At 49.7% G+C, this 23,846-nt stretch overlaps 1 protein-coding gene across 3 annotated transcripts in view; it reads left to right on the forward strand.

The window, feature by feature from the left end:
- SFXN5 (sideroflexin 5) overlaps positions 1 to 22,878 on the forward strand; it is a 95,052-nt gene extending 72,174 nt beyond the window's left edge. For all 3 annotated transcript variants that reach the window (XM_086747735.1, XM_086747736.1, XM_086747737.1), the window contains 2 exons: positions 3,326 to 3,443; positions 22,696 to 22,878. In XM_086747735.1, the coding sequence (XP_086603861.1) occupies positions 3,326 to 3,443; positions 22,696 to 22,773 (196 nt within the window). In that variant the 3' untranslated portion in view covers positions 22,774 to 22,878. The remainder of the gene's footprint in view (positions 1 to 3,325; positions 3,444 to 22,695) is intronic.
- The last annotated feature ends 968 nt before the right edge of the window (positions 22,879 to 23,846 follow it).

A 23,846-nucleotide genomic window follows, 5' to 3' on the forward strand; every position in this document is an offset into this window, starting at 1 on the left:
TGCAAAAATGCGCGTTCTTTGCCATCCGAAGGACGATATATGAACGTGGATCGCTTGTACTAGCGAGGCAGCCCATTGCTGCCGAAAAATCAGCTTGTAAAATTAGGAACAATAAAACACACCTATTAATATCTTTCTGCAGGTTTCCAATGTGAGACCTTCTCTCGTTGGTTTGCACCTTCTCTCGGTGCAAACTCTTCAATCCTGTGTTGTCTAATCCGAGCGCCGAGGTTTAGTTGAGAGCCTGGCCAGTCCTGCCCCACGTGCGTGGTGACGGTCTGTAAAACGACTGTTCTGGTACGAAAATAGCTTCCAGTCCTTCTGCGGAGTTACGGGTAGGGTGGGATGGTGTTTGCCGTCGTGAACGTAGCAGTCTGCTTCCAAAGGCGCCCATGGCAAAGCTGGGCTGTTGGGGGGTCTTATGGTCCAGATCTCCAGGACTTGATGATCTTGGAGGTCTCTTCCAACCTTAAGATTCTATGATTCTCTGATCAACAACCCCCTTGGCAGAGCACACAGGACAGTGTTGTAACTGATTCACTCTTCAGCAAATGGATATTAATTTTATTTGTTTTTAATCGGGGCTAATACTCTGCAATTAAACCCTTTGGAAACATCTAATCGTTGACTTCCGAGGAGGGGCTAATGGGTGAAAAGAGGGTTTTTGATTGCGTTTGACAGCTGACAAAATGCAGCGTGCAACGCTTAACTTGATATTCTTCCGAGATCTGTGTCGAGAGCAAAGATCCTAGGGACAGTGGAAAAGTGGACCTCCTGACTAATTGTGAGTCATTTATTCTGAGCCACACAAATTTTAGACTCTGAATCCCAATTAAGACATTGCACTACATGTGTTAATTAGTCCCCTCTCCTTTTTAATTCAAGCCATAACTCTTCTTAATTAGGAGGTTAGCCATTGTAATTTGAACTGGCCTGAGTTTGAAGCACTCCTGGAAATCACACCTGGGGGCTGGACCGGGGATCATTTTAAATTGGTTGAGTTTGTACCTGGGTGATTATAAGGTCCCCAACAGGGCGGTAATTAAAGAGGGTGCAGCTTCCAAATTAAGATGTCAGGGGTGGTATAAGCAGTGATGTCTGAGGTTCTAAACTGTGCTCCAGGGAGGCTCGGGGGATGCCGGTCGTATGATTTTCTCAGCGAGGGCTCTCATGGATCACGACAGCTTAAGCAGGAGAATAAATCAGCTCCGGGACTTGCCCCTCTGCGTCTCAGGGAGTAGTTATCACAGCTTATTGATGGCAACTCTTGAACGTTGCGTTTGTTAAAGAGCGTGGGGCAAGGTAACCCGCTTTCCCACCTTGGATGAAATCTTTGTGGACTTCTGCAGGAGTCTTTTAGGTTAGATCGTGCTCTGTGCAAAGCGAAGGAGCTAAATATTGGAGAACAGAAGCTCGGCTTTCACAGCACAAATTGATAGGATCAACTCCGTCTCGATAGCTTATTAGTGAGGAGCTGAGATATTGGAGGAGTTAGGGCTCCTTGTAACTTGTTTTCCTTCCCCACTTCCCCCAAACCTTCTCAAGATGAAGACAGCTTTCAGCAAGCGTCGCTAGCAAAGGGCGAAGAGTCTGAATGTTCAGACGCACAGACAACGTACAGCGGGCTAACGAGTTCCCACACATCAGCTGCTCCGTTGTAATTCATCAGGTGCGTGTTCGTAGCCTGCAGTAAACGTGGAGTAGACGGGGGTTGAGGTAAGCTGTTATCTTCCATCGGCTGCAGGCGCGGGCTGCACAGGGAGATGCGCCTGCAAAATCACTTGTGCGTGTGCCGAGGCAGGCTAGCGGCGTGCCCTGGTGTGGGAAGGGTTGCTTGGCTTGGTTTTTTTTAGGGTTGGAAGAGACTTCCAAGATCATCAAGTCCAACCGTCAACCCAACACCACCATGCCTACTAAACCATGTCCTGAAGCGCCACGTCTCCACGTTCTTTGAACACCCCCAGGGATGGTGGCTCCACCACTGCCCTGGGCAGCCTGTTCCAGTGCCTGACCACTCTTTCCGGAAAGAAGTGTTTCCCGATATCCAACCTAAATCTCCCCTGACGGAACTTGAGGCCATTTCCTCTCGTCCTCTTATCCTCATCCTCTCATCCTCTCATCCTTATTTGGGAGAAGAGACCAACAGCTGCTTCCCTACACCCTCCTTTCAGTAAAAATGCTTTTTAAACCCCTGGTGATGGTAACCGCAGTGATGTTTAGTGGTTAGTGTAATCTGATTGTGTCTTCCCTGACCAAACGAGAGCTCCTCTGTTGTCACCCCTGTGGAAAGGCATTAATTAGGAGATCTCTGGCGACGTTTGATGGCAGGACGCTGTGAGGCGTTGGCGTCCTCAAGATCAGGATGGACAGTAGAGATGCACACTGGGACTAAGGCCATAGCTGATGACCCAGCAGCAAACCTGCTGTCTCTGTACGCTGCTGATACCCACTGGATACTCACACAAAACTCACTGTCAAGCTGCCGGTGTGCATTCCCAGTTGTTTCAGACTGGTAGAAAAGAGTTGAATGGCGGGTGTCATTTTAGTGCAGATAGCTCCAGAACGAACCCTTCAAGAACTATGTTTTGCCCTCTAACGCTGGTAAACTCTCCGAGATCCTCTATCCTGGAATATACTTAAAATGCCACTTTCTATTAGCAAAATGTTCTCCCCGTTGTTCCGTGTTAATTGCGTCAGAAGGGTCACTTAATGGGTCATTATCAGAACCTGACCTTGCAGGGATCCTAAGGCGTTTGCTCTTAACGAGTCTTGAACTCGTAAATATCCCCTGGGGACAGCAAGTGCTCAAACATCCTTATCACCCACTCCGCAGATGTTTGATTTTTAACAAATTAAGGTGTCGTCAAGTTTGCTACTTTATTACCCCGTTAACAAAGTCATGGGCCTTGTTCAACCCACAAAGTTCACAGTGTCTCTCAAGAACCTAATTGCCTTCCACTCACTCAACGCGGTCTCCAAAGCCTTAATGCAGGTGACACCTGCGTGCGGCCAGGTCACCCCGTGTGCTGCTAACTCCAGTGTGAGATGGTTTGAAACTGGGGGATGTGCGTGAAGTGATCCTGTTTTAATTCAGAAGTGAGCGCTTGGTTGGCGTGGGTTGTGGTAAACCCAGCGGATGCACAAGGACAACGTGCAGGACTCAGGATCTTTTGTGGGTGAACTTGTTGATGACCTGCTAAGAAGGAACCTGGACAAATTAGGGAGAGGGAGACCAGTGGGTCTGGGTGGACACCAGTGCCCATTCTGATGATGGCATGCATTCACCTGGTCAATGAAATGGTCTAACCAAGCCTTTCCTTTCCAGAACATCACTTCTGAGGTCCCGTCCCCGGATGATTCTCCCGGTCCAAAGCCTTGTGTGCCTCGCGGCCTTTGGCCTGGCCCTCCCCTTGGCCATCAGTCTCTTCCCGCAGATGTCCGAGGTCAGTACGTGTCTGGGCACTGTGGTGGGATATCTCAGAGGGGTTTACCAATGCCACTGCTTGTTTTGCCTTCCTGGATAATGGTCTCATTCCTAGGGGCCCTCATGTTAGCCCCTCCTGTTAGAGCGTGCTAGCCTAGATTATATCTCACAGCTTTGCCATGCTTCTAACCAGTGGTTGGATCATGTGGTGGGACGTACCTTCCAAGCATCAGAGGAAGAACTGGACAGAGGAACCTTTGTTCCACCCAGCAAGCACACCTTTTACAGGCAAGGGAGGGTCATGTGTGATACTCCTCCCTTCCATCATGTCCGTTGTTCTCCCACGGGGTGGTCTGCTCCAGGCCTCTACTGTGTGGAGGACATGTAAATTTTGTAGTAATCAAAACACCAGGGATCGGGGGGGACAACCGGGTTGGAATAAGGTGGGGTTTTTGATGTGTGAGGGTAATGTTCTACCTGCTTGATCGCCGGTCCGAGGAGCGTCTCAGCTAGCACGGAGGTGTATTTTTTTGTAAGTCATTAATTTTGACCATTCAGTGGAGCTCAGAGATTTGCAGATGGTAAATGTGTACGTTTACAGGGAGGGTCACTGTTACAAAGTGGTCAGACCGCTGTCAAACGCAGCAAAGGACACTTTGCTGGAGGTCTTTTTGTGTCAACTGGAACGGTTGATCAGAAGTAGTATCACAGTGAATTCCATTTTTTTTCAGTCTGGATGGTTTGATTCACAACCTCTAGCCAAGGAATCTTGTACACTTGTCTGCTAGACGGAAAAACGCGTTACAGATTTTCTGTTGTCCTTCTAGCTGTTTACAGACTGAGATAAAACTGTCCCTTAATCTTCTCTTCAAGAAACTGAATATATCTCAGTCTTGGAGTCTCTTGCTGAAATTCATGTTTTCTGAAGCTTTAATGATTCATATGGCTCTTCCTTAAACTTTTTCTAATTAGTCAACATCCTTTTTGGAGCACTTCCATAAGGACCAGACACAGTATTCCGGTAAGAAGTTGCACAAGCACCAGTTGCAGGAGCAATGTGATTTGCCTGCTTCGACTTGAATGCGTGTGTCCGCGGAGCGTGTTAGTCGTTTCGGCGTGAGCTCAACCTTAGCGCCCTGTCCGTCTGTTTTTTGCCGCAATCCCAAGTTCTGCTCAGAGGTTTTGGTTAGGAAAGCCTGAGGAGTACTTCCTGGTCTCGCAGCCATTCAAGGTACATGCCCAGAGTATGTCCAAAGTTCCTGTTGGGAGGAGACTTGGACACAGGACATCCCTTAGGCTCCGATTTCCAGGGAGAGGAGCTTCACCCACCAGAAGGTAGCCATGGCCCTTTCCTGGGAGGTCTCCTTTCAAGATAATCAGAGAAGCGAGACCACAGGAGGTACCACCAACCTCATTTACCCCAAAGGTGACGTTGCCACCCTTCCCCCAAAATGGTGCCGCATGCCATGGGTACGCTCTTTGTGTCCAGAGGCACTTTTACCTTTGACCGTGGTACATTGCACATCGGCTTCTTCTCCACATTTCTAGAGGACTCTGCATCAGTGACCTGGCCTCTTAATTATTTACCACTTCTCCAGACTTGGTGTCATCTCAAGCCCTAAGTGACAGTTGTGTGCTTTCTCACTGGTGACGCCTGTGTTTAATAGCGTTGGCCAAACCAAACCGTTCTGTCAACATCGACGGGAACCTCACCCCACAATTCCGTTTTGAAATTTAGCATTTTGCGCATTTCCAGTGTTTTCTGTGGGCATCGCGTAGCACGGGCTTCTCTGAAATAGTGAGTGCCTACTAAGGTCAGTGTTTGGTACCGGAATCTGAGGCATTCAGAGTTAAACACTTCGGGCTCTACAAAAATAATTATTCGTTGCCGTAGTTTCTTTATCTGAAAATGAAGCTCACAAGGTCTTTTTGCCTGTTGTCTTTTAGCTTTCTGGCTGACAGATCATTTAAAATGTATAGGATCTGATATTGCAGCATGAAAAATTGCGTTGGTGCTAACGGCTGAATGAATTCTAGCCTACGGGGAAAATTAAGGTCTGGCTTCCTTCAAGGGATGTTCAAATTGCAGGCATCAGGCCATACCAAAACCGTACAGCATCGCTTGAAAATGACCTTCTCGAAGCAGATGAGACGCTATCTGCAGTGTAAACATGAATCAGCGCTGATTAGTAGATCAAACAGAATGATGTGCTCTCTGCCCACGCTTCGTGTCGACGGAGAGAAACCATTGCAGCTGGTGGTCTAGCTCGTTACCTACTGGGATCTCGGCTCCGCTCAACTGGAATTAGCTCCACGCGCGCAGCTGGACCTCATGCCTGTTGACGCCAAGGTTCTCCGTAGCAGCCTGGTCTGATAGGTCTTCCAGCTATGTTTGCATTCATGGCAAACGTGTGTGTAAAGGGCGTTCCTCCTGTTCTGCAAAATCTCCTTGGTGGTGGCGGTGGGGATGCTCAAGGGAGCAGAGCGAGTGGTTTATCTGAAACAATCTCTCCAGAGCCGTTTCTTCGCAGTCTTGGTCAGAAATCTGAGTTTCCGTGGAATGAGCGTTTCTCAGAGACTTCTTGGTCGCTCATCACTGGTCCGTGAATTTCTCAGATAACTCAGTTAACGGACTTTGGGTGTTTGACCGTTGCCCTCTCCGTGTGTGTGTGTGCATGGGTGCGTTTGCGTTTTCTCGTCACCGCGGTTGGTGAAGCAGCTATGAACACAACGCGACTGAGACGACGCTGTTGTAATGAGCGCTACCCAGGGAGTAAATTATTAACAACAAGATGTAATAGGCCTGTTCTGTTCCAAAAGTATGATTATGATCTGAGCAGCAACCCTATCAGGAGTTGTAAATGAGCCAAATTCTTCCATTAATCACACGTTCACAGTCCTTTTTCTTTAGTCAGGGAGCAAACACAGAAGCTGATGTGTTGTTAAGGGCTTGTTTTAGCATGGGAGCTTGACTGGCCGCCTTTGATCCGCTCTTCTAAAGGGGCTCCAGCTTACAATTAGTTTTCTAGCAGAATTGAAGCCTCGCAGTAGATTTAATAAATGTGCTAGATAAATGCAGCCACCTCATCCCATCACTGCTTTGGAGTTAGACCTGTTGTAAAGTAGCGTACGGGAAATGAGGATTCAGCTCTGGTTGCACACAGGAACACCAGTATCAGCTAAATGGAAATTCTGGAGCGGAACAACCCTCACGTGCCGGGAAAGATTATGCACCCAGATCTTCTCCTGGGTTGGTATTTAGTCTAGCTAAGACCTCGTACCTTCCTTGATTTTTGGAATCTACTTTGATGTCTGCGACGATGCTCCAGAGTTACAGCCTGTTTCTAGACGTTACGCTTTTGAAGACCACCTTATAGAAATAAAACCCCAGTGTCAGCCGCGAAGACATGCGTCCTCGCGACTGAGCGCGCTCAAGACGCTGAGAAACACGCTTTTCATCCCAATACACTGTTAACTCCGGTACCTAAATGCATCGATATGCGTTAAGGAATTCGCTGCCGTTAAGTTTAGGAGAAACATCTAGTTAATGCATCTAGCCCACAACCTCCAACTGCCTCCCATGCCCCCCGGGGAATCTCTTTCCTATCCTACAGCATCCCCACTGACAACTCCTACTCAGCTATGCGCTGCCAATAGAAACAGCTGTGACAGTTCCAAGCCGAAAATGGGACTCGTGCAAATGAAATTCAGTGTAGCAGCAGAAGAAAGAACCATGGGGTTGCTCCACTGATTTTTTTTCCACCCTTGGGTCCTTGCTCATCCCGATCGTTTGTGTTTTTTCCGCGTCCGGGAGGATGCTGTTGAACTTCCAAGGTGAACCCATGGAAACGCGCCTCATCCCGTGCCCGGTGTGCTGGTAAAAGACGGACAAAGCCAGGTGAGAAATGGAGCTGAAGCAAGAGCTGATGGCGGAGAAACCCTTCCACCGCCTAGAAGACACGTGCCCTCGCCGTGGGTGAAGCGTAAAGGGTCTTGGCTGCTGGTTAGGGCAAAACAAGCCGTCTTCCGGAATTGGGCTGGTTTCAGCCGAAAGCCTTTTCTTAAAAATAATCTTCCTTTTCGGATCTCCAGGACAAGGGGAATAAACAGCCGAAAATGCGAGGCTGAGCTATTGTTTTCCAATCTGTTTTAGCCTTCATCTTGTTGGCAGGCTGCTTTAGAAAAGCAAAAGGTTAATGAGCCAATGTGCAGTGGGATTATTGCAGTAAAGATGACAGTGAACCAGTAATTACTAATTAGATGCAGTTTAACAGGAGGAACAAGTGAAATCTCCTCTTCACCAACTGTCAATAATTAGCAGATTTGGTGAGGTTGAAATGTGTCCACAGTTAAAAGGCTGATTTTTTAATGAAATGGCACTTGACAAAAGAGCTGTGTGGAGGTCACAGCCGTCGCCCTCGAGACGCTTCCCTAAACCGTACTTAGGAGGGAAATCAGATGCAAGACAGCAGGGGGTCCCCATGAAACCATTTCTCCCTTGGGATTGCATCGCACGGAGGGGGAGGAAGGGGAGCAGGAGGGATTCTCTGCAGTAATTTTGTCCAACTTGGATGAGAAGCAAAGGAAAGGATTTGCCAGCTGCCATGGGGGAAAAAAACCAAAACGTTTGAGAAGTGAGAGGTTCTGTGGTGTTTCTTTGCTTCTGAGTCTGAGGAACGGTTTCCTGAGGGTCTGGTAAGCTGAGCGTGCTGACCAAGGTCTGCCCTTGGGATGGAAGTTGGTCTTAGAAGGAGCTGCCCGTAGAAAAGCAGTGGCGCGAGGTCCTTAAGGACTGGTAGGATGCTGGAGGCTCAGTGGTATGCATCTCCCAAAGACTGCAGAACATTGCAGCTGGGCCCTGAGGGTTTGGTTTCGTACTGAGACACACGCCATGCTCCATCGTTGACTTCTGAAGCATTCAGAGGTTCTTCTGAGGTTCCTCTCCTGTGTATTGATCCAGGTTATCTTCTGGCAAAGCAACCGTTGACATAGGCAGGAGTATCTCTATCTTCCACATGAACTTAAAATGGAGAGGTGATCTGTGTGAGCTTCTTTAATGCCCATGAAACTTTTTACTTGAGCAGGAACCCCCAGGATTTATATGACACTCCATGGTTGAATGCAGATGTGGTTCAAGTCGGGCTGGAGAGAAAAGCTGTGGTGGTTGGAAATGTTGAGCCCTGTTCTGGCCTTCAGATGAAGGATGGTGCTTAACAAGGTTTGCATCTGGCGTTCTTCGGTAAGGACGGACTCGTTCTTGGCAGAGGTTGGAGAACAGATGAGTGACCCCTTCCAAAGCATCGTCCTGCGCCTGGAAGGGTAAAGTGATGGGAGAGGAGGTGACACTTGGGGAACAGCAGCGTGATACTGCCTTGACCACACACAAAGGCTGGACGTGGTTGCTCAAAACTCAAATGTAAGTTGCTGCCCCGTCTTTTCTAAGAAATAATAGCCTTCCAACCAGGAAGCTGTGGTGCAATAATTTTAGTCTGGGACCTCCCTAGTTTGATTTAATTTATGACTTACAAGGCTTATTTGAGCTGAGTTTTGATGTCAGAGAACCATGGCCTTAGTCTTGCATTACAGGAGAGTCATGTCTTCTGCACCACGACAGGACCATCAGCAGTGGGAGACAAAGATCTCTTCAGCCTTTGCTTGAAGTGTCCAAGGCTGTTGTGTACAAAGCGAAGGGTACGTCTGTCCCCCCGTACTTCTGATGGAGCCTAGCCTCGCTGTCCACCTGAGTGTGGACCTGAGCGTTTGTCACCAGCTCTTTTATGTGACAAATCCTCTCCTGCTCCAAATCAAATGACCAACCCTGGCCATGAATCTTCACAAAGTCACCAGAGCAGCTCCAAGTACCGTGGGACCAGTCCCCGGTACTCAGCTGTGATTTCAGCCCTGGTCTCAGTGGCTCGTGCGGAGATGGGACCGTAGTCACGCAGCACAACCGGACTCCTCACCCGTGCATCTCCAGAAGGTGACCATGCAGCGATCTGCCGGACGGGGAAGGTTGGCCTGAGGCTGCATGCTGAGGGACGAGCGTCGAACTTGAACCCGACTCTGGGCTAAACAGCCGATTTTTTGGCAAGGTTTTGATCTCCCTTGGTTTGAGACAGCAGCACCTGTGCTCCTCTGAGCTCTCCCTCCCTGCCCTGCTCTCGCCAGCCCTCTCTGAGAGCATCAAGCAGAAGAGAAGAGGATGTGTTCCCGGCTTCACCTCCCTCCTCAGCCCCTGGCTCAGGTTTTCCCTCACCTGCGCCAGCTGTCGGGGCCAGCTTTGCAGACCCAGCGTGCGTTTCCCGAGGAGCTAGACTTCACACAGCGCTTCCCCCTCGGCCCTACCCTTCGGCTTTCCCTTTACACCTCCACGGCTCTCCCCCCTCGCCCCCCGCGGCAGCCTGGCATCTGCAGAACACCTTTCCTGTCAAAGCAACCAGGAAAAGAAAAAAAATTATATCACAGCGGCTTATTTCCTGTGCTGCAGATTCCCTCGATTCCCTCAACAACTTTTAGTTCCCTTCTCATTGCATGGCACGGAAAAGTTGCTGCCCCGGCGCCCGCGGATACGGAGGAGTCTCTGCGTTACTGGAAGGATTGAGGTGGCCTGAGATGGTTTGGCTGGGGTCGTGGTTGTGCTTAGACCTGCAGAGAGACGCGCCGGGGGCTGGAAGGGTCTCTGCAGAGAATGGTGATGAGCTGTTGTCGTTAATTTTGGCAGTAATTGTCGGCGTTGTTCCTGTGCGCTGTAGGTGCCCATGGACTGTTCCCAACCCATCGCAGGCCTCCTACACAGGTTCTTCTGTCAGGAGTGACCTGGTCTGGTGGAAGATGTCCCTGCCCGTGGCAGGGGGGTTGGAAGGAGATGATCTTTAAAGTTTCTTCCAACCCAAACCGTTCTGTGATTCTGTTCTATGATTCTATGACTTGCTCTTGGCTGCAGAGCTCTGCCCCAGTTCCTGCTCCCACCTTGAGTTTCTCTCTCTCTGCCGTCACCTCCAGTGTGACACGGGCAGAAGGAAGCCCGGAGCTTTTGCTGTATTTGCTTTGGAGGTTGTGAGGTCACGCTAGCCCTCTGTACCATAAACTTCCAAGTCAAAGCGGCAGCAGGGCTTTCTGGGGAGCTGGAGTGTGCTCAAGGCAGGCTGCCATGCTCTAAACCCCCTTCTTGAGCACATCTCCCACGTGAAGGTGTTCCTAAACACATGGGGACACTTCAGGCTTAGCAGTCCTCTCCTCCGCTTCCGGTGGTGCTTTAGCCGGAGTTGCTGAGCCAGCAGCCCCAAGCTCCCTCCTGCTTCAGGGAGGGCTTCAGTACAGTGGTGGATGTTTCTGAAAATCAAACAGACCCAAAGTTCCAAATTCTACCTGACCACGATCTCCCTGTTTTCCTCCCTCAGGCCATGAAAACCCCAAATTCTCATTACTGTGTCGTAACTCCCCACCGCTACTCCACAGTGCTCCCACACTGCTGCTGGGTGATGCTCTTCTAGGTTATTTTTCTGTGGCCGTAGCAGGAGGATGGGGAAGACGTTGTGACACAGTAATTTCCTTCTGCCCTCGTCTGGCTGGATGCAGCAGCAGTTCCAGATGCAAACCCATGGGTGATGATGTCACAGACGCACCTTCTGCAGGGTCATCTCCCATTTCCCAGGCTCGTGGCGTACTTCGTTGCAGTGCCCCTTCGATTCGCGTCCTGGCATGACTGAAACACCACTTGCTGTGGGGTCACTTACTTGAGACATGACCAGGAGAGAAAGAACCGGCTTCACAAGGTGAAGAACATTTCTAGATCAGGACATTTTCCCCTTTCCACATTTTTTTTCCCCCGTGTCTTTCTCCAAATCAAAGCATGTCCCATGCCTACCGGCTCCCCAATGTGGGCTGCGGTTGGGACATCTCAGTCACCTCTTCTGGGAGCAAATCTCCTTCTTCCCAAGAGGAAGAGGAAGGATCTGATCTTCAGGGGCATCAGCTCCACCATCACTGTTTACGAGCCCGTAGGAAACGTTGGGGTGGCTAGATTTACAACCGCTCAGCCTGTTTGCACCTCGCGGTGTAATTATTAGGCTCAACGCCATCTCTGCTCCAGGGAAGGTCACGAGTGAGCTCTGATTGATTTGGAGCCCGGGTCTTTGTTCTCACGTTCCCTGTCCGAGAGGCTTTGATTTGTGACCACGCTGGTTTTTGAAGTCTGCTCGTGAGAGCGGTCCTTTGTTTCGCGACCGGCGTTCGCGGGAGTCAAAGGTGCCGAAAACTTCACAGGTTCTGGCCCTAAGATCGCAACCTGGACCAGCAAAGCTTGCGCTTTACTGGGAAGCGACGGCTTGAACCCAACTGTTATTTGTGGTCATCGGAGGTGGGTGTGGGAGAAAGGACCCCCTTTGTACTGCCCAGGGGCTTCGGCAGCGGTGTCGGACGGGATCTGGTTTCATGTTTATATCTCCGTCCCTGGGATACAGGTTCAAGTATGTAAACTATCTGTCCTGCAAGCACAGGCTCCTGCAGGTGTGTGGGTGCTGGTGGGCATAAAAAAACATTCCTGACACCATCTCTTTTGAGGAGTCTTCACCTCCTGATGGCTATAAGCCATTAGGAGTCAAAAGAAAGGGCTGACATCCGACAACTCCGGATAAACAGCTAAACATTAACCCTTAATGTGGCTCGAAAAACGTACTTAAAAGGCACTTTGTGGAAAGAAGCCATTTTTTTTTAGGCCTGTTAATTGCTGTCTTTCTTCAGGACACCTTTCAGCAGCACCTCCTGTAAACAGAGCGGCTCGTCCTGAAGCACTTCCCCCAGCGATTCCTCGCTGCTCGCCGGGGAGCCTGCGGAGATGGCCGTCCCCAGCTCCTCCTGCCCTGCGCGGTCCTCTTGCGGGTCCTTGGTTTTGCTGGTTTTCTTCTTGGCCTCCAAGCCAAGACCTTTTTCACTCTTTCTGCCAGCCCACCCTGAAAACTTGGTCACCTTTCTTGGTCACCTTTCTTGGTCACCTTCAGCCTCTTTATTTTATGCAACTGGCTTCATCCCCAGCTCCTCCTTGGCTGTTGCCTGCCCTGCCTCTCTCTTTCTGCGTGGTGTTGGATACGTCCTTGTCTGCATATTCAGAGACCGTTGTTTTAGCTCATCTGAAGCAACCGTAGCTCAGAATGCTCCAACTGAGATGTTATGAGCGGCCAGTTGTCCAGACTTGCCTGCTGCAAGCATGCTGCCTTACTGCAGAGAATGCCTTCTTAATCATTAATCATTAATCCTGAGCATGGTATATGTAATTATCTGTAATTGCTTTTTCAGTCGTTTGGATCTAGCAGCCTGTTTGTGGTGAGGCTGTTGGTCCTTCAAGAGAAGAAAATGCCATGGAGGTTGGGATCCTGAGGAACGTGCTTAGCTTCTTTAAAGCAATAAGGCCATCCCTAAATCCTGCAACACTCGTCCTGCCCTTCCTTCTTCATAGCTGGAGATGTGCAGGGTTTGACATTCTCACCAAGTGGCAACAAATGCTCTCTTCCTCGGCAGAGCTGCTGGAGGGATTCTTACCGGAATGGATCTAACAGCTCGTTTTCATCACAAGGGAAACTCACCACATTCAGGGTGTCCATGTTCAAGAGTAGCATTTTTTTTCTTTCAAAAGAGGAGAGATGACTCTAACTCTCTTTGCGAATGCTTTTCATTCCAGCAAGGAGCAGTGACCTTAAACTCTGCTATTTTGGGTGTTCTCAAGATCATATTTTAGGTGGGTTGGTGACTCTTCCATCCATCAGTTGGCTTGAATGTTCCCCAGCAGAGTCTACATCGTGTAATGTGAGGCTTCTTCCCCACGGCCAGGAGGAAGGTTCTTTTGCCCTACACGCTATAGACTGATTACCCTGCGCTAACAGTTTTGGGGGAAAGTCCTCTCCTGAAGAATGGTCCTTACCTCATGAGACCAGGCGACATTTTGTGTGGTTCTTCACTTTATGGAAGACACATCGTACCATGGTCTTAGCTGCTCTCCATCACAACTTCACTTGGATTCTTTGTTCAGTCTCATGCCTGAGCTTCTACGTTTCTCTGTAAGGGTGGTGAGTTTTGTTACTTGTGTCTTGCCCCTTGGTCTCTTGCGAAGCATTGCAGAACAAGGTGCCGTGCTCACCGGGGACGCAGGCTGGCACCTCCTGAAAATGTCTCTTTTTTTGTGGAAGACAGACAGAAAGAACTTTTTTTTTTAGTCTTCCTATTTGAAGCATTATGATTTCAAAGCCTTTATTTGGTTTTGTTTGTTATTTTTTTTAAATACTTGAGGTTTCTGGTGCTGTAGGCAACCCTCTTCTTTCCCAGAAGACTCAAACCCACAATTTTGCAATGGCTTGGAGACGGTGTCACACGAGGGGTCAACCTCTCAATCCAGTTTATAAAGCTGGAAGACTTGAGAGGGTCTGAGCACCGTGTCAGCCCAGTGCCCACCAAACCCAGCTCCTAGAAGTGGCTTTCCTTCATCTCACCACATCTGTTCATCATTGATGTCATCCTGAGACACCAGAAGGCTTTCCATGGGGAACTGGAAGGTTAGAGCTGGTGTCTTACTTGGTGGACTGATTCAGGGCAGTGAACAAACACGGGGGCCGGAGCACGGGAGTGAAATATGGCCGTTGAACTGCTCTTGCTGCAGGACAGGCAGGGACACGCCGAGCAGTTGAAGCTACCTTGCAGCCTTAGGTGCCTGCTGTCACGTATTATTATTATCCCACCTGCTGACACTGCTCTCATCAGTCATTTCCAGAGCACCGGAAACAAATGTGCCGCTGGGCGAGGGGAGCTCATTCCCGTGGAATCACAGAATCACGGAATGGTTTTGGGTGGGAAGGGATGGTTAAAGCCCACCCAGTCCAACCCCCCTGCAAGGAGCAGGGACATCTCCAACCACATCAGGTTGCTCAGAGCCCCGGCCAACCTGGCCTGGAATGTTTCCAGGGATGGGGCATCCACCGCCTCTCTGGGCAACCTGGGCCAGTGCTCCACCACCCTCAGTGTAAAAAATTTCTTCCTGATGTCCAGTCTGACTCTACCTCCTTCTATTTTAAAACCATGACCCCTCATCCTGTCACACCAGTGATGTGGACAGTTGTGCCCTGCTCCAGCCTGGTTGGACAGTAGCCTAAAATGCCATGTTTTCCTTCTTCCCATCTGATTAAAATGTTAGGGTTTTTTGATATCTGCTTTATTTTTCTTTAGAGAAGAAGTGATACGCTGATTTGCAACTCCTGAAGCTGAAGTGAAGAACTCCCACCCTTGATCACAGAATCATAGAATCATTTAGGTTGGAAAAGACCTTGAAGATCATTGAGTCAACCATTAACCCAACGCTGCCAGGTCCACCAATGACGTGGTGGAAGTTGCTGTCCCGTAACTGACCCATAAATCCTGCAAACTCCTCTGCTCTGCTTCAGGGCAGAGCCAGTTGTTCCCATTTAAGGTGAGGGCAGTAACATCTTCACCCTTGCAGCTGTCCGAGAAGTGATCGCACATTTCCACCCAAACATCTGTTGAGCGTGAGGAATATTCCCGCTCCTCTTGATACCGAAACCTGGTGGCACCCAAGGTGCTGCTGACACTTTGCAGTTCGTGCCTTGTGAGAAGCGGTGATGTTTTCAGGGGACAGTGCAGAGGTGTCAGCAGGTGTGATAGAGCGTGAATAGCTTGTGGCGCTGACACGGTCGCGGAGATATTTTATACCTGACGGATGTCATAGCAGGCTGTGTGTGGTGCCACGTTCAGACCCTTTCCAGCCTGGTCTGAGAAGAACCGATGTTCTCTGCCCCGTCCTACAGACAGCTGAAGGTAGATGCTGGTGGTCACAGCAAAAAAAAAACCAGGAAAATCTTCTGAAGTGGATAACCCTGGAGAGCCAGAACAGCCAAATCATCCAACTTTCCTCCTGGAGGTAAAATTAATTCCAATGCCAGTTCTAGGTGGGTCCAACTGATCAGACAGCAGCGCTGAGGTACGTTTTTGGTGTAAATGGACCATAGGTCCCATCAGAGGCAACGCGTTTCTCTCGTGCACTTCAGCGTAAGCCTGGTTTGCTGTGCGCAGAGCAAGGATATATCCCTAAAAAGTTACCGTTTGGAAACCAGGCTCTGAATTCAGAGCCATTTATGTGACATTTCTTCCAAAATGACTTCATTGCGGGGATGTAACGGGTCACCCACCTGCTAGGCACCTGGCACTAGTTCCAGATTTGCAGTCAAACAGGAAACTTGGCAAACTACCCGGCCTACCTGATGGTTCCTTGCTTAAAAATGTACCGAACTGCAGTGAATCCAGGTAAATAGCGCTGGAAGGGTAAAACAAATCAAATGCACTCTTGAACTTGTCCATCCTTATCTACCACTGGCGTTGTTTTCCTTCCAGCCACGTGAGCAAGGCAGGAACCTCTCACTCCACGAGCGTGGCTGCTCTCCTGGCGTGGTCCATCAGGAGCTGAGTTGTATCCGCGGTCGTAGGCTCTGGTCACGTGGGTGGGACTGTACCGTGACTTCATTAGGAAAGCCAGCCAGGTGCTAACGGTGACGGTTTTCTTGGTGCAAGAGCATGTGACAAATTTTCGCCTTTTTCCTAAGTTTTCCAGAGCACCAGAGAGGTTTAATCTATTTACTTGTGCAACAGCTCCCACCACTCAGTGTCTTCTCCTTTTTTGGGAAGGTGGACGGAGTCAAACCCATGTGTGGGCTCACACCGAGCCGTGAGATCCCCGCACCCCGAGTGGGGCCGGGTTCAAACATGTGGTGTCCACAGTGATGGGTGGAGGGAGGCCCAGCTGCTGGGCTGCCAGCAGCAGTGGTGGCTTCCCAGGCTCTGGTCAACACCTTAGGCAGCATCAAGGATGGAAATGGAGCTCAATAGCTTGTTTCCATGTTTTTGACGAAAATATTTGGCTAGATGAGCTGAATTTCTGATGAAAACGGAACATTTCTTCAAAAAAGGGGGATCTAAGAGACTTGAGAGAAACAAAGAATGAAGAGAACTGTACCAGTCAGCTCTCAAGTCCGGGTGTTTTAATTACTTGAAGGAAAACCTAACAAAATTCAGTTTTATCTCAAAATCATGTTCCCCAGCTTTGTGATTTGGCCAGCAAACTGGGTACCAGTTGTTGATGAAGTTATTTGTTACCATGTACGTTAGTCATGAGGCCATCTCTCCACCAGTGTGTCCAGTTTGAGGCACATAGGGTTTTTTTTAAACTATGTAGAAAAACTGGGAAGTGGTCAGAGAAGAGCTTTAACACCTGTATTTCAAACAGTAATCTGCCTCGCAGAGAAGTCCTTGCAGCGGGGTTGGACTGGATGACCTTTGAAGGTCCCTTCCAACCCAAACCGTTCTATGATTCCATGAGTTTGATCTATAAATTTTAATGAAGGCGATTTAATAATATTTTAATACGTTCATGGGAATAAAATTTCTGGCAGGGTGGAGCTCCTTAGTGCAGCAAGTAGATAAATGCAGAGCTGGAAGTCTGAATTTAGAAAGATGCAAGCTGTGTGGATGGGTGATGCTCCTTGACGCGGGGTGCCGAGAGGTCTGGTAGTTCCACTATTGCTGGGACGCCTTAACCAGAGGCTGGGTATCTTTTGAAGGACATCTTAACGTGGTGTAACCAGAAGGTTTTTGGGTGGGATGGGGTATTTCCTAAATTCTCCTACCTGTCAGGTCACCTTCGGTTGGCCGTAGGTCCATAGCATTTCCAAGGGACACTCGTTAGCAAACACCGAATTCCTCATCTCATTCCTTAGCAGGTGGATCCGTGGAGAGCACTTGGATTTTTTTGATGTCTGGGAAAAGCTTTGGAAAGAGTTTATCTGAACAGAGGAGGGAAAAATTTTGCTGTCTTTAAATCATGCAGTGTGCGTTTTCCAATTTTGGAAAGCCTTATAAAATTAAGCACGGGTTCAGATTTGTGATTTTGGCCTCATCAGCATTCTTTCAGCTTCTGTCAATTAGAAGAAGAAAAGAAGATCTGAAATATCCAAAAGAAGAACATTTAGGCAGTCTTACCGTGGGAACAAGACCATCGAAAAGCCAACCAAGTTGTTTTTTGACCCCAAGTAAGCATGTTAAAATAAATTTAATGAGGTTCTGCTTCTCAGCAGAGTTGCTTTAGGTGACCACGGGTTGAAGGTGAAAGGCAGCCTTGGTAGGCCTGGACAGAGGTGCTTTCACACCGCGGTTGCATAAAGCGACAAGGAGAAAGTGACCATGGCGTGGCTGATGAGTAGTGGGTTGTTCATCCAAGGAGAAAACAGGATCTTTTTTTCACTGAGGACACCGAGGACAGAGCAGAGTCTCTTAGTGGTGCTGGATGTGTCCCACCTCTCTGTCTAGCTGTGAACAGAGCCCACCACCATGGAAGCACCAGCTGCTGGTCCTTCACGGTGCTTCATGGTGCCATTTATTAACCGTAGTCCTTGCCACACCTCACCGAGCTTCGCTAGGGCTCGGTTGGCTTAGCGTCGCCCTCGGCCATTGCCCTGATGTCTGATGGCCCAGGAGGAGATGGCAGAAGGCTGCTGGAAGGGCCAGGAGAACCCTCCTGTGCTCTGAACTGGGGCCACCACCTCGCTGGCGCTGCCAAGGCAGCAGCAGAAGAGGCGATGACCGGCCCCATCCTCCCTTCCCCCACCTCCCGGCGCAGCATCCGTCCATCCGCACGACCCTCCCCCTACCCAAACTGGCTGCTTTCTTCCTTCTTCTCCCACCACCCCCCCGCCCGTTTTTTTGGCTGAGTGATGAGCTGTATGCCAAATCCATCTGCTCCTGTCTCCCCTAGCTGCCTCCCATCTCATTCCAGGATCCCTGGCAGCGAGCCTAGACCGATCTCTCTCCCTCCGCTCTTCGGAGCACATTCCTTTCTACACCTTTTCCCGAGCTGGGATAGAAATGAGTATCAACCCCAAACAAAAAGCATCTGCTTTCTGCCTGCTTCTGCCTCACCGGCCGCGCATGTACGCTACACCCGTGTCAGCAGCGAATGCAAAACACACACAACCCCCTCCCCCCCACCCCGCCGCCCCGCATCCAATGCGGGCTGACGAAAGTTTGGGCGCCGGGAGCCTGCCTCACACCCTCTCCCTCTGCGGCTCGGCGGCACCAGCTGTGACCACCGCACCATTTGTTCCTCCAGCCCACGCCAGCACGCGGAGCCAGTTCTTTATCACCCCAATTAGCCTTGTCTGTGCTGATGAGAGGAGAGAGGCTTCCACCGCGAGGCAGAGCCGGGGGGAAGAGAGCCGGCGCGCGGCGGGCACGGCGAGAGGCGATTCCCTGGACGGCGGCTTTGTTCCCCGGGAGGGATCGGTGTCGCCGGGTCAGGAGCGCCGTTAAAAAGCCAGCGCTGTCACCCCGCCGGCGTTACCTGGGTGGTGCTGGTTTGTAAACAGTCGCTTGAATAAGGTCAGGGGACGCCATTTCTTGGGGTTTTCCCCTTTTTCCCCCATGCACGTGGCTACGCGCTAGAGGGAAGGGGAGCGTCCTCAGGCTGCGGCCTGGGTGTTGCGACGGGCTGTGGCTAGCGCTGGCCACGTGTCTGGATGGGTCTGGAGATGCACCTTGGCCATGTCCCCAGCAAGGACTGGGATCCCTGCATCTATAGCAAAGCTTCCAGTAGGCTCATAGGGCGGGTGAAGGAATTCCTCCCTCTCCCGCCGCCTCGTGGCGTCTCCCATGCTGGGGTGTCAGAATACTGAGCGGTCAATGCAGCCATCAGCCTGAAAGCCTGAGGTTTTTCCCCAAACCAGCCCTTTGTAGCACTCGCTGGGAGTGGTGCTTCTACACCGTGGTTCCCTCGGCACTATCATGAGCTTGCGTCCCTCCTGGTCTTCTCCTCTCCTGGGTTCGTTGTTGAAGGCTCTTTCTGGTAGGCACCTCAGCACTGTCATCCCAGAGCCAGGAACGGGATCCATCCTTTGCCCCAGCACAAGTAGATCCACCCCACTGGGAGGAAGAGGATGGACACAATTCGAACCCAGTTCCATGGTGGGCACTCAATTTGGAAGGACCAAGTCAGCACATATGGTATGGGGCAGATCCCATCAGCGTCGTACCAACAGGGTATGAAGTGTAATTTCACCGATTTTGGTGTAGACTGCTAGTCTAGCTGACCAGCATCCTGGACCTGCTTGGTCAACCGTTCACTGGACATGGCATTGTGAAACAGATCTGGAGACCACAGAGGTTCTCATCAAGTTTCTTGTGTCTCAGCTTCAAAGAAGACTTCCAGCAGGGTCCTTCTTGGTCATGGCCATGCTGGGAACCTCTCTAAGAAGGAACGTGTGCCATAAAGGGTACTCTGAGGAACTTTGCCAGTGCTGCTGTGGAGAACGTCCCTCCTGTACTTGCCTCCTTGGTGTGGGTGCACCCCTTGGAGCTCCTGTAGCTGAGGGTCTGGAGGAGTTCTTAGCATCTGCTTTATTAAAGTCAGCCAGAAGGGACTCTACAGAGATTGCTCCAATTCAACCAGTCACTCCCCAGGAAATTTATTTCACGTCTTCCCAGGCTTCAGAAAGGGCCTTCAGTGAGCTCAGTAATACACAGCTCCAAACCAATGCCTGTGACCCGACTGCATCTTCTTTCAAGATCTTCCAAGGAGTCCTTCACCACATGTCCATCTTGCAATAGGCGTTCAGTCCCTTGTCCTTCTGCTCAGACACCATAATCTGTCTCTGAACTGTCACACCTCAACCCTGTCCCTCCTAAAGCCACCCCATCTAACTGCCTTGCCATGAACGAAGAGCTCAGCCGTGCAGGGAAAGGCGGCCATTTCCCTCCTGGACCCATGGGAAGCAAGCCGAATGGCCCTGCACGCAATTATCTCATCTGTCTCCTTCCACCAAGACAAGCTTAAACTATTCTTGATGAGTTTCATCTCATTTGTGCTGAAAACTTCCCACTGCAGAGACACCACACCTTCCCCAGGCATTTGGTTGCAACGCTTTGCTCCTTCCCACTAGGATACTCTTCCTGCTGTTCAGCTTGGATCCTACTCGATGCTTTTTGAATTGTGTCCCAAGAGAGCGTGAAGAAAACATTGCTCCTTTCTTCTGTGCCGTAGCCTCTTGCACAGGCAAATACCACCGTGCCTTCCTTGAACTTCTCTCTTCTAGACTCAACCCTCAACGTTTCCCCATAGGTCTTGCTTTCAAACCACTGATCTGGAGTCCACCAAGGTAGACGGGGCTTTCCTTGGAGCTCCCACCTCTCTGGCCCCCATTGGAGAGGAAGGGACTCTGGTGGCTCTCCGTTAGCTTTCTGAGGAGACATCCCAGTAGTAGGTTGGGTTTTGCTCTGTCCAAGCTACCCCATGTCCCCAAGCCCGCCCAACGTCAGGATGGACCATAAGGGTTGGATCGTCCAATTTCAGGTCATTGCAAAGCACGTCCCACCTTGATATTTTCATACCAATGGGTGAAACCACCCAGTCCCAGTGCCTCGGAGCTTTTCTTTCCGTCTTGGGAAGAAAAATAAGAAAACAATAGGAAGAAAAGCTGCGTCAGAGCCAGGCAGATCGGCGCTAATCCTCCCTCAAAATGGGTCCCGTCGGCGCCGGTGCGCGTGAGAATCGCCTCTGCTGCACCTTTGCTGGGTGCTCTCCCCGGCACAATGCTTCACTTCGGGTTTGGGCGCAGGGAGAGATGGTGAAGTTGCTAATAATGGCACGAAAAGAAAATATGCTACATCTGTTATGGATAGCAGTACAAAATTAGCTGATCACACCTCTGACACCCAAGATGTCTTCACTTAAAATACTCGTTGGCTTACTTTACATAATTTGCTGATTATATTTAAAAGAAATACAATTTTGCAATTACTGTTCTTTCTGGTGTGCTATCTATGCATCATTTTCTTTTTATGTTTATATATTTCTCCTTCATTAGTGCAGTCTGAAGGGTGATTAGATCCCTTCAAACATTTTACAGAGGTTAAACGTTGATTAAGATTTAATTATTACTGTAAATAGCTTGGAATGACATATGGTGCAAAAACCTGACATATGTGCATTTGAATAAATGAAGTGCTATTTCCCATGATGCCTCAGTAGCTGTTTAACAGCTTTGCTGAAGGGTTATGTTGCACCTCATGTTAAGATTGCTTTGATGTTATATTTTGTTGGGTTTTTGCAGCTGAAAGCTAAGAACAGTTTTTCCAGTTTTTAAAAACATTGAATATTTTAAATACCTAAATTGTTTTGCACAAATTTTTGCTAATTTGTCTAACTAGGTTAAACATTTTCAAAAGCATTTCGATTTTAACGTGGGTTCCTAGCATTGTGTCAGCAGCAGCATCCACTCCATGTATTGGATTTCGAAAAGTCTGGTCTTGCGAGGCGCCCCGTCCCAGTTGGGAGTGTGGTCTTTGGTTGCCGCCGGAACTGGGAGCACCACGGATCCTCCCAGGGATGCGAAAGTTGGGAGCAATTTCAGAGCAAGGGAAAGCTTTCGAGCCACTGATCTGGAGTCCACCAAGGTAGACAGGGCTTTCCTTGGAGCTCCCACCTCTCTGGCCCCCATTGGAGAGGAAGGGACTCTGGTGGCTCTCCGTTAGCTTTCCAAGGAGACATCCCAGTAGTAGGCTGGGTTTTGCTCTGTCCAAGCTGCCCCACGTCCCCGAGCCCACCCAATGCCGGCATGGACGGTAAAGGTTGGATCGTCCAATTTCAGGTCATTTTAAAGCACCTCCTACCTTGATATTTTTGAAGCCAGGGAAAGGAAAAAATTGGGAAAGGGTTGGAGAATTTACAGAGATGGAGGAAGGGGTCGGCCAATTTTAACTGTGGTCCATCCTTGTTGGAGAAGAGAGCCCCTGTCCAGGAGCTGAACGGGAATGTGCTGTCCCCTTGTGTCACCGGGCAGACATGGCTTTGCTGGGTCCCTACAGGTGCAAACCACAGCTTCGGGGACTGGGTTCCCTGCAGCACCGTGCGAGGGGACCTTGGCTGCGGGAAAAGGGAAGGATGTGTCCTGGAAAACGATGGGTGGGACACGTTCGAGTCTCAGAGACACTCTGTAATTCACTGAGTATTGCAAGGCAGAGCGTGCATCGTTTCATGTAATGAAAGTCAATCCAAGACTTTTGGAGACTGAAGAAGAGCAAATCACATGAACGTGACACGGAAGGGCATGACTGACGTTGTGTTATACACATATCATGCTCCTCTGCATTAATTTATTGATCTATCGAGCCCCCGCTGCAGCGTAGAACGCGACACAGGTTCTGATCTTGCCTCCTCTTCGATTTCACAGATTGAGACGTCTCGGCTGGAGCCGGAAATCGCGATGGCCACCACCAGTAAGACTGTAGTCTACAATAAGGGATTGTAAGTGGAAGCGGACAATCTCAGCCCGGAAGATTTGGGGAGGGAAAAGGGAGAAACTTGAGATCCCGACTGGGAAAAAGAAAACAAGAAGATACAACAAATAACAGAGCTCAGCGATAGTAACGTATTCCTGCTCCCGGCAAACCGGGAGTAAATTAACACTTGCAGAGAACTGACACCTCACACCAGTCAAAAAAGATTAATATTAAAAGTTTTAAATTAGCAAGAGGAGCAGCAACAACAAAAAATCACATTCACTGTAGAGAAGTAGCTGAAGAAGACTCTCAGAACTGAGTAGCACTGCATGGAGGGATGTTTCACGGCACCTTTACATGGCCGTACCTAACTCCATCCAAGTAGGCTTCACCACGCAAACTTCGTTTTCGATGCGAATTAAACCTCCGCACTTACACTGCACAAAAATAATTCTGTAGAGATCAACGGGTGCATGGACGTGAAGCACTTGGGAGGGTGTTTGGTAAGTGTCCTGTAGTGATGTCATGCCAATCCTGCCCCGCGCGCAAAAGCAGCCTTCCATGGGTCGATGTGCAACGCTCCATTAACCCAGCCAAGGTCATAGCCTGTGCGCCCTCCATCCCTCCCTCCTTCTTCTGCAGACCGTCCTGGTGGCATCCTGCCGTTCATTGCACTTGCAAGACTTGGTGTCACGGGAGCCTACCACCAGGCATATCTGCAAGGGCTTTTGCCCGAGGTTCAAGGTCCTGGCAAGCCAACATGCCCACACGTTGAGTAGGAAGGGATCTCATAGCAAAAATATGATTGATCTCCTCTTCTCCTTTGCACAGACACGAAGGATGGGCTTTGTCCCACCTACTGTAGACCTTCAAAAAGTAAGGTAGACATTCTTTGCTAATTGGCTAAGTCACGCTCTGCTAAGCTAGTTGTCTTAAGGACAGCAGAAGTTGTTAAACTTCTGCTCAGCCCTGAAGTGGTCAGGCAGTTGGACTAGCTGATCATTGTAGGTCCCTTCCAACTGGAACTCCTCTTCTCTCCTCTCCCTCTCCCTCTCCCTCTCCCTCTTCTGTTTTTGCCAATGCTTTCAGCCAGCAAAACCAA

This window comes from Chlamydotis macqueenii, chromosome 4, assembly GCF_036417535.1.
Source record: "Chlamydotis macqueenii isolate bChlMac1 chromosome 4, bChlMac1.mat, whole genome shotgun sequence".
In the NCBI taxonomy this organism is placed as follows: domain Eukaryota; kingdom Metazoa; phylum Chordata; class Aves; order Otidiformes; family Otididae; genus Chlamydotis; species Chlamydotis macqueenii.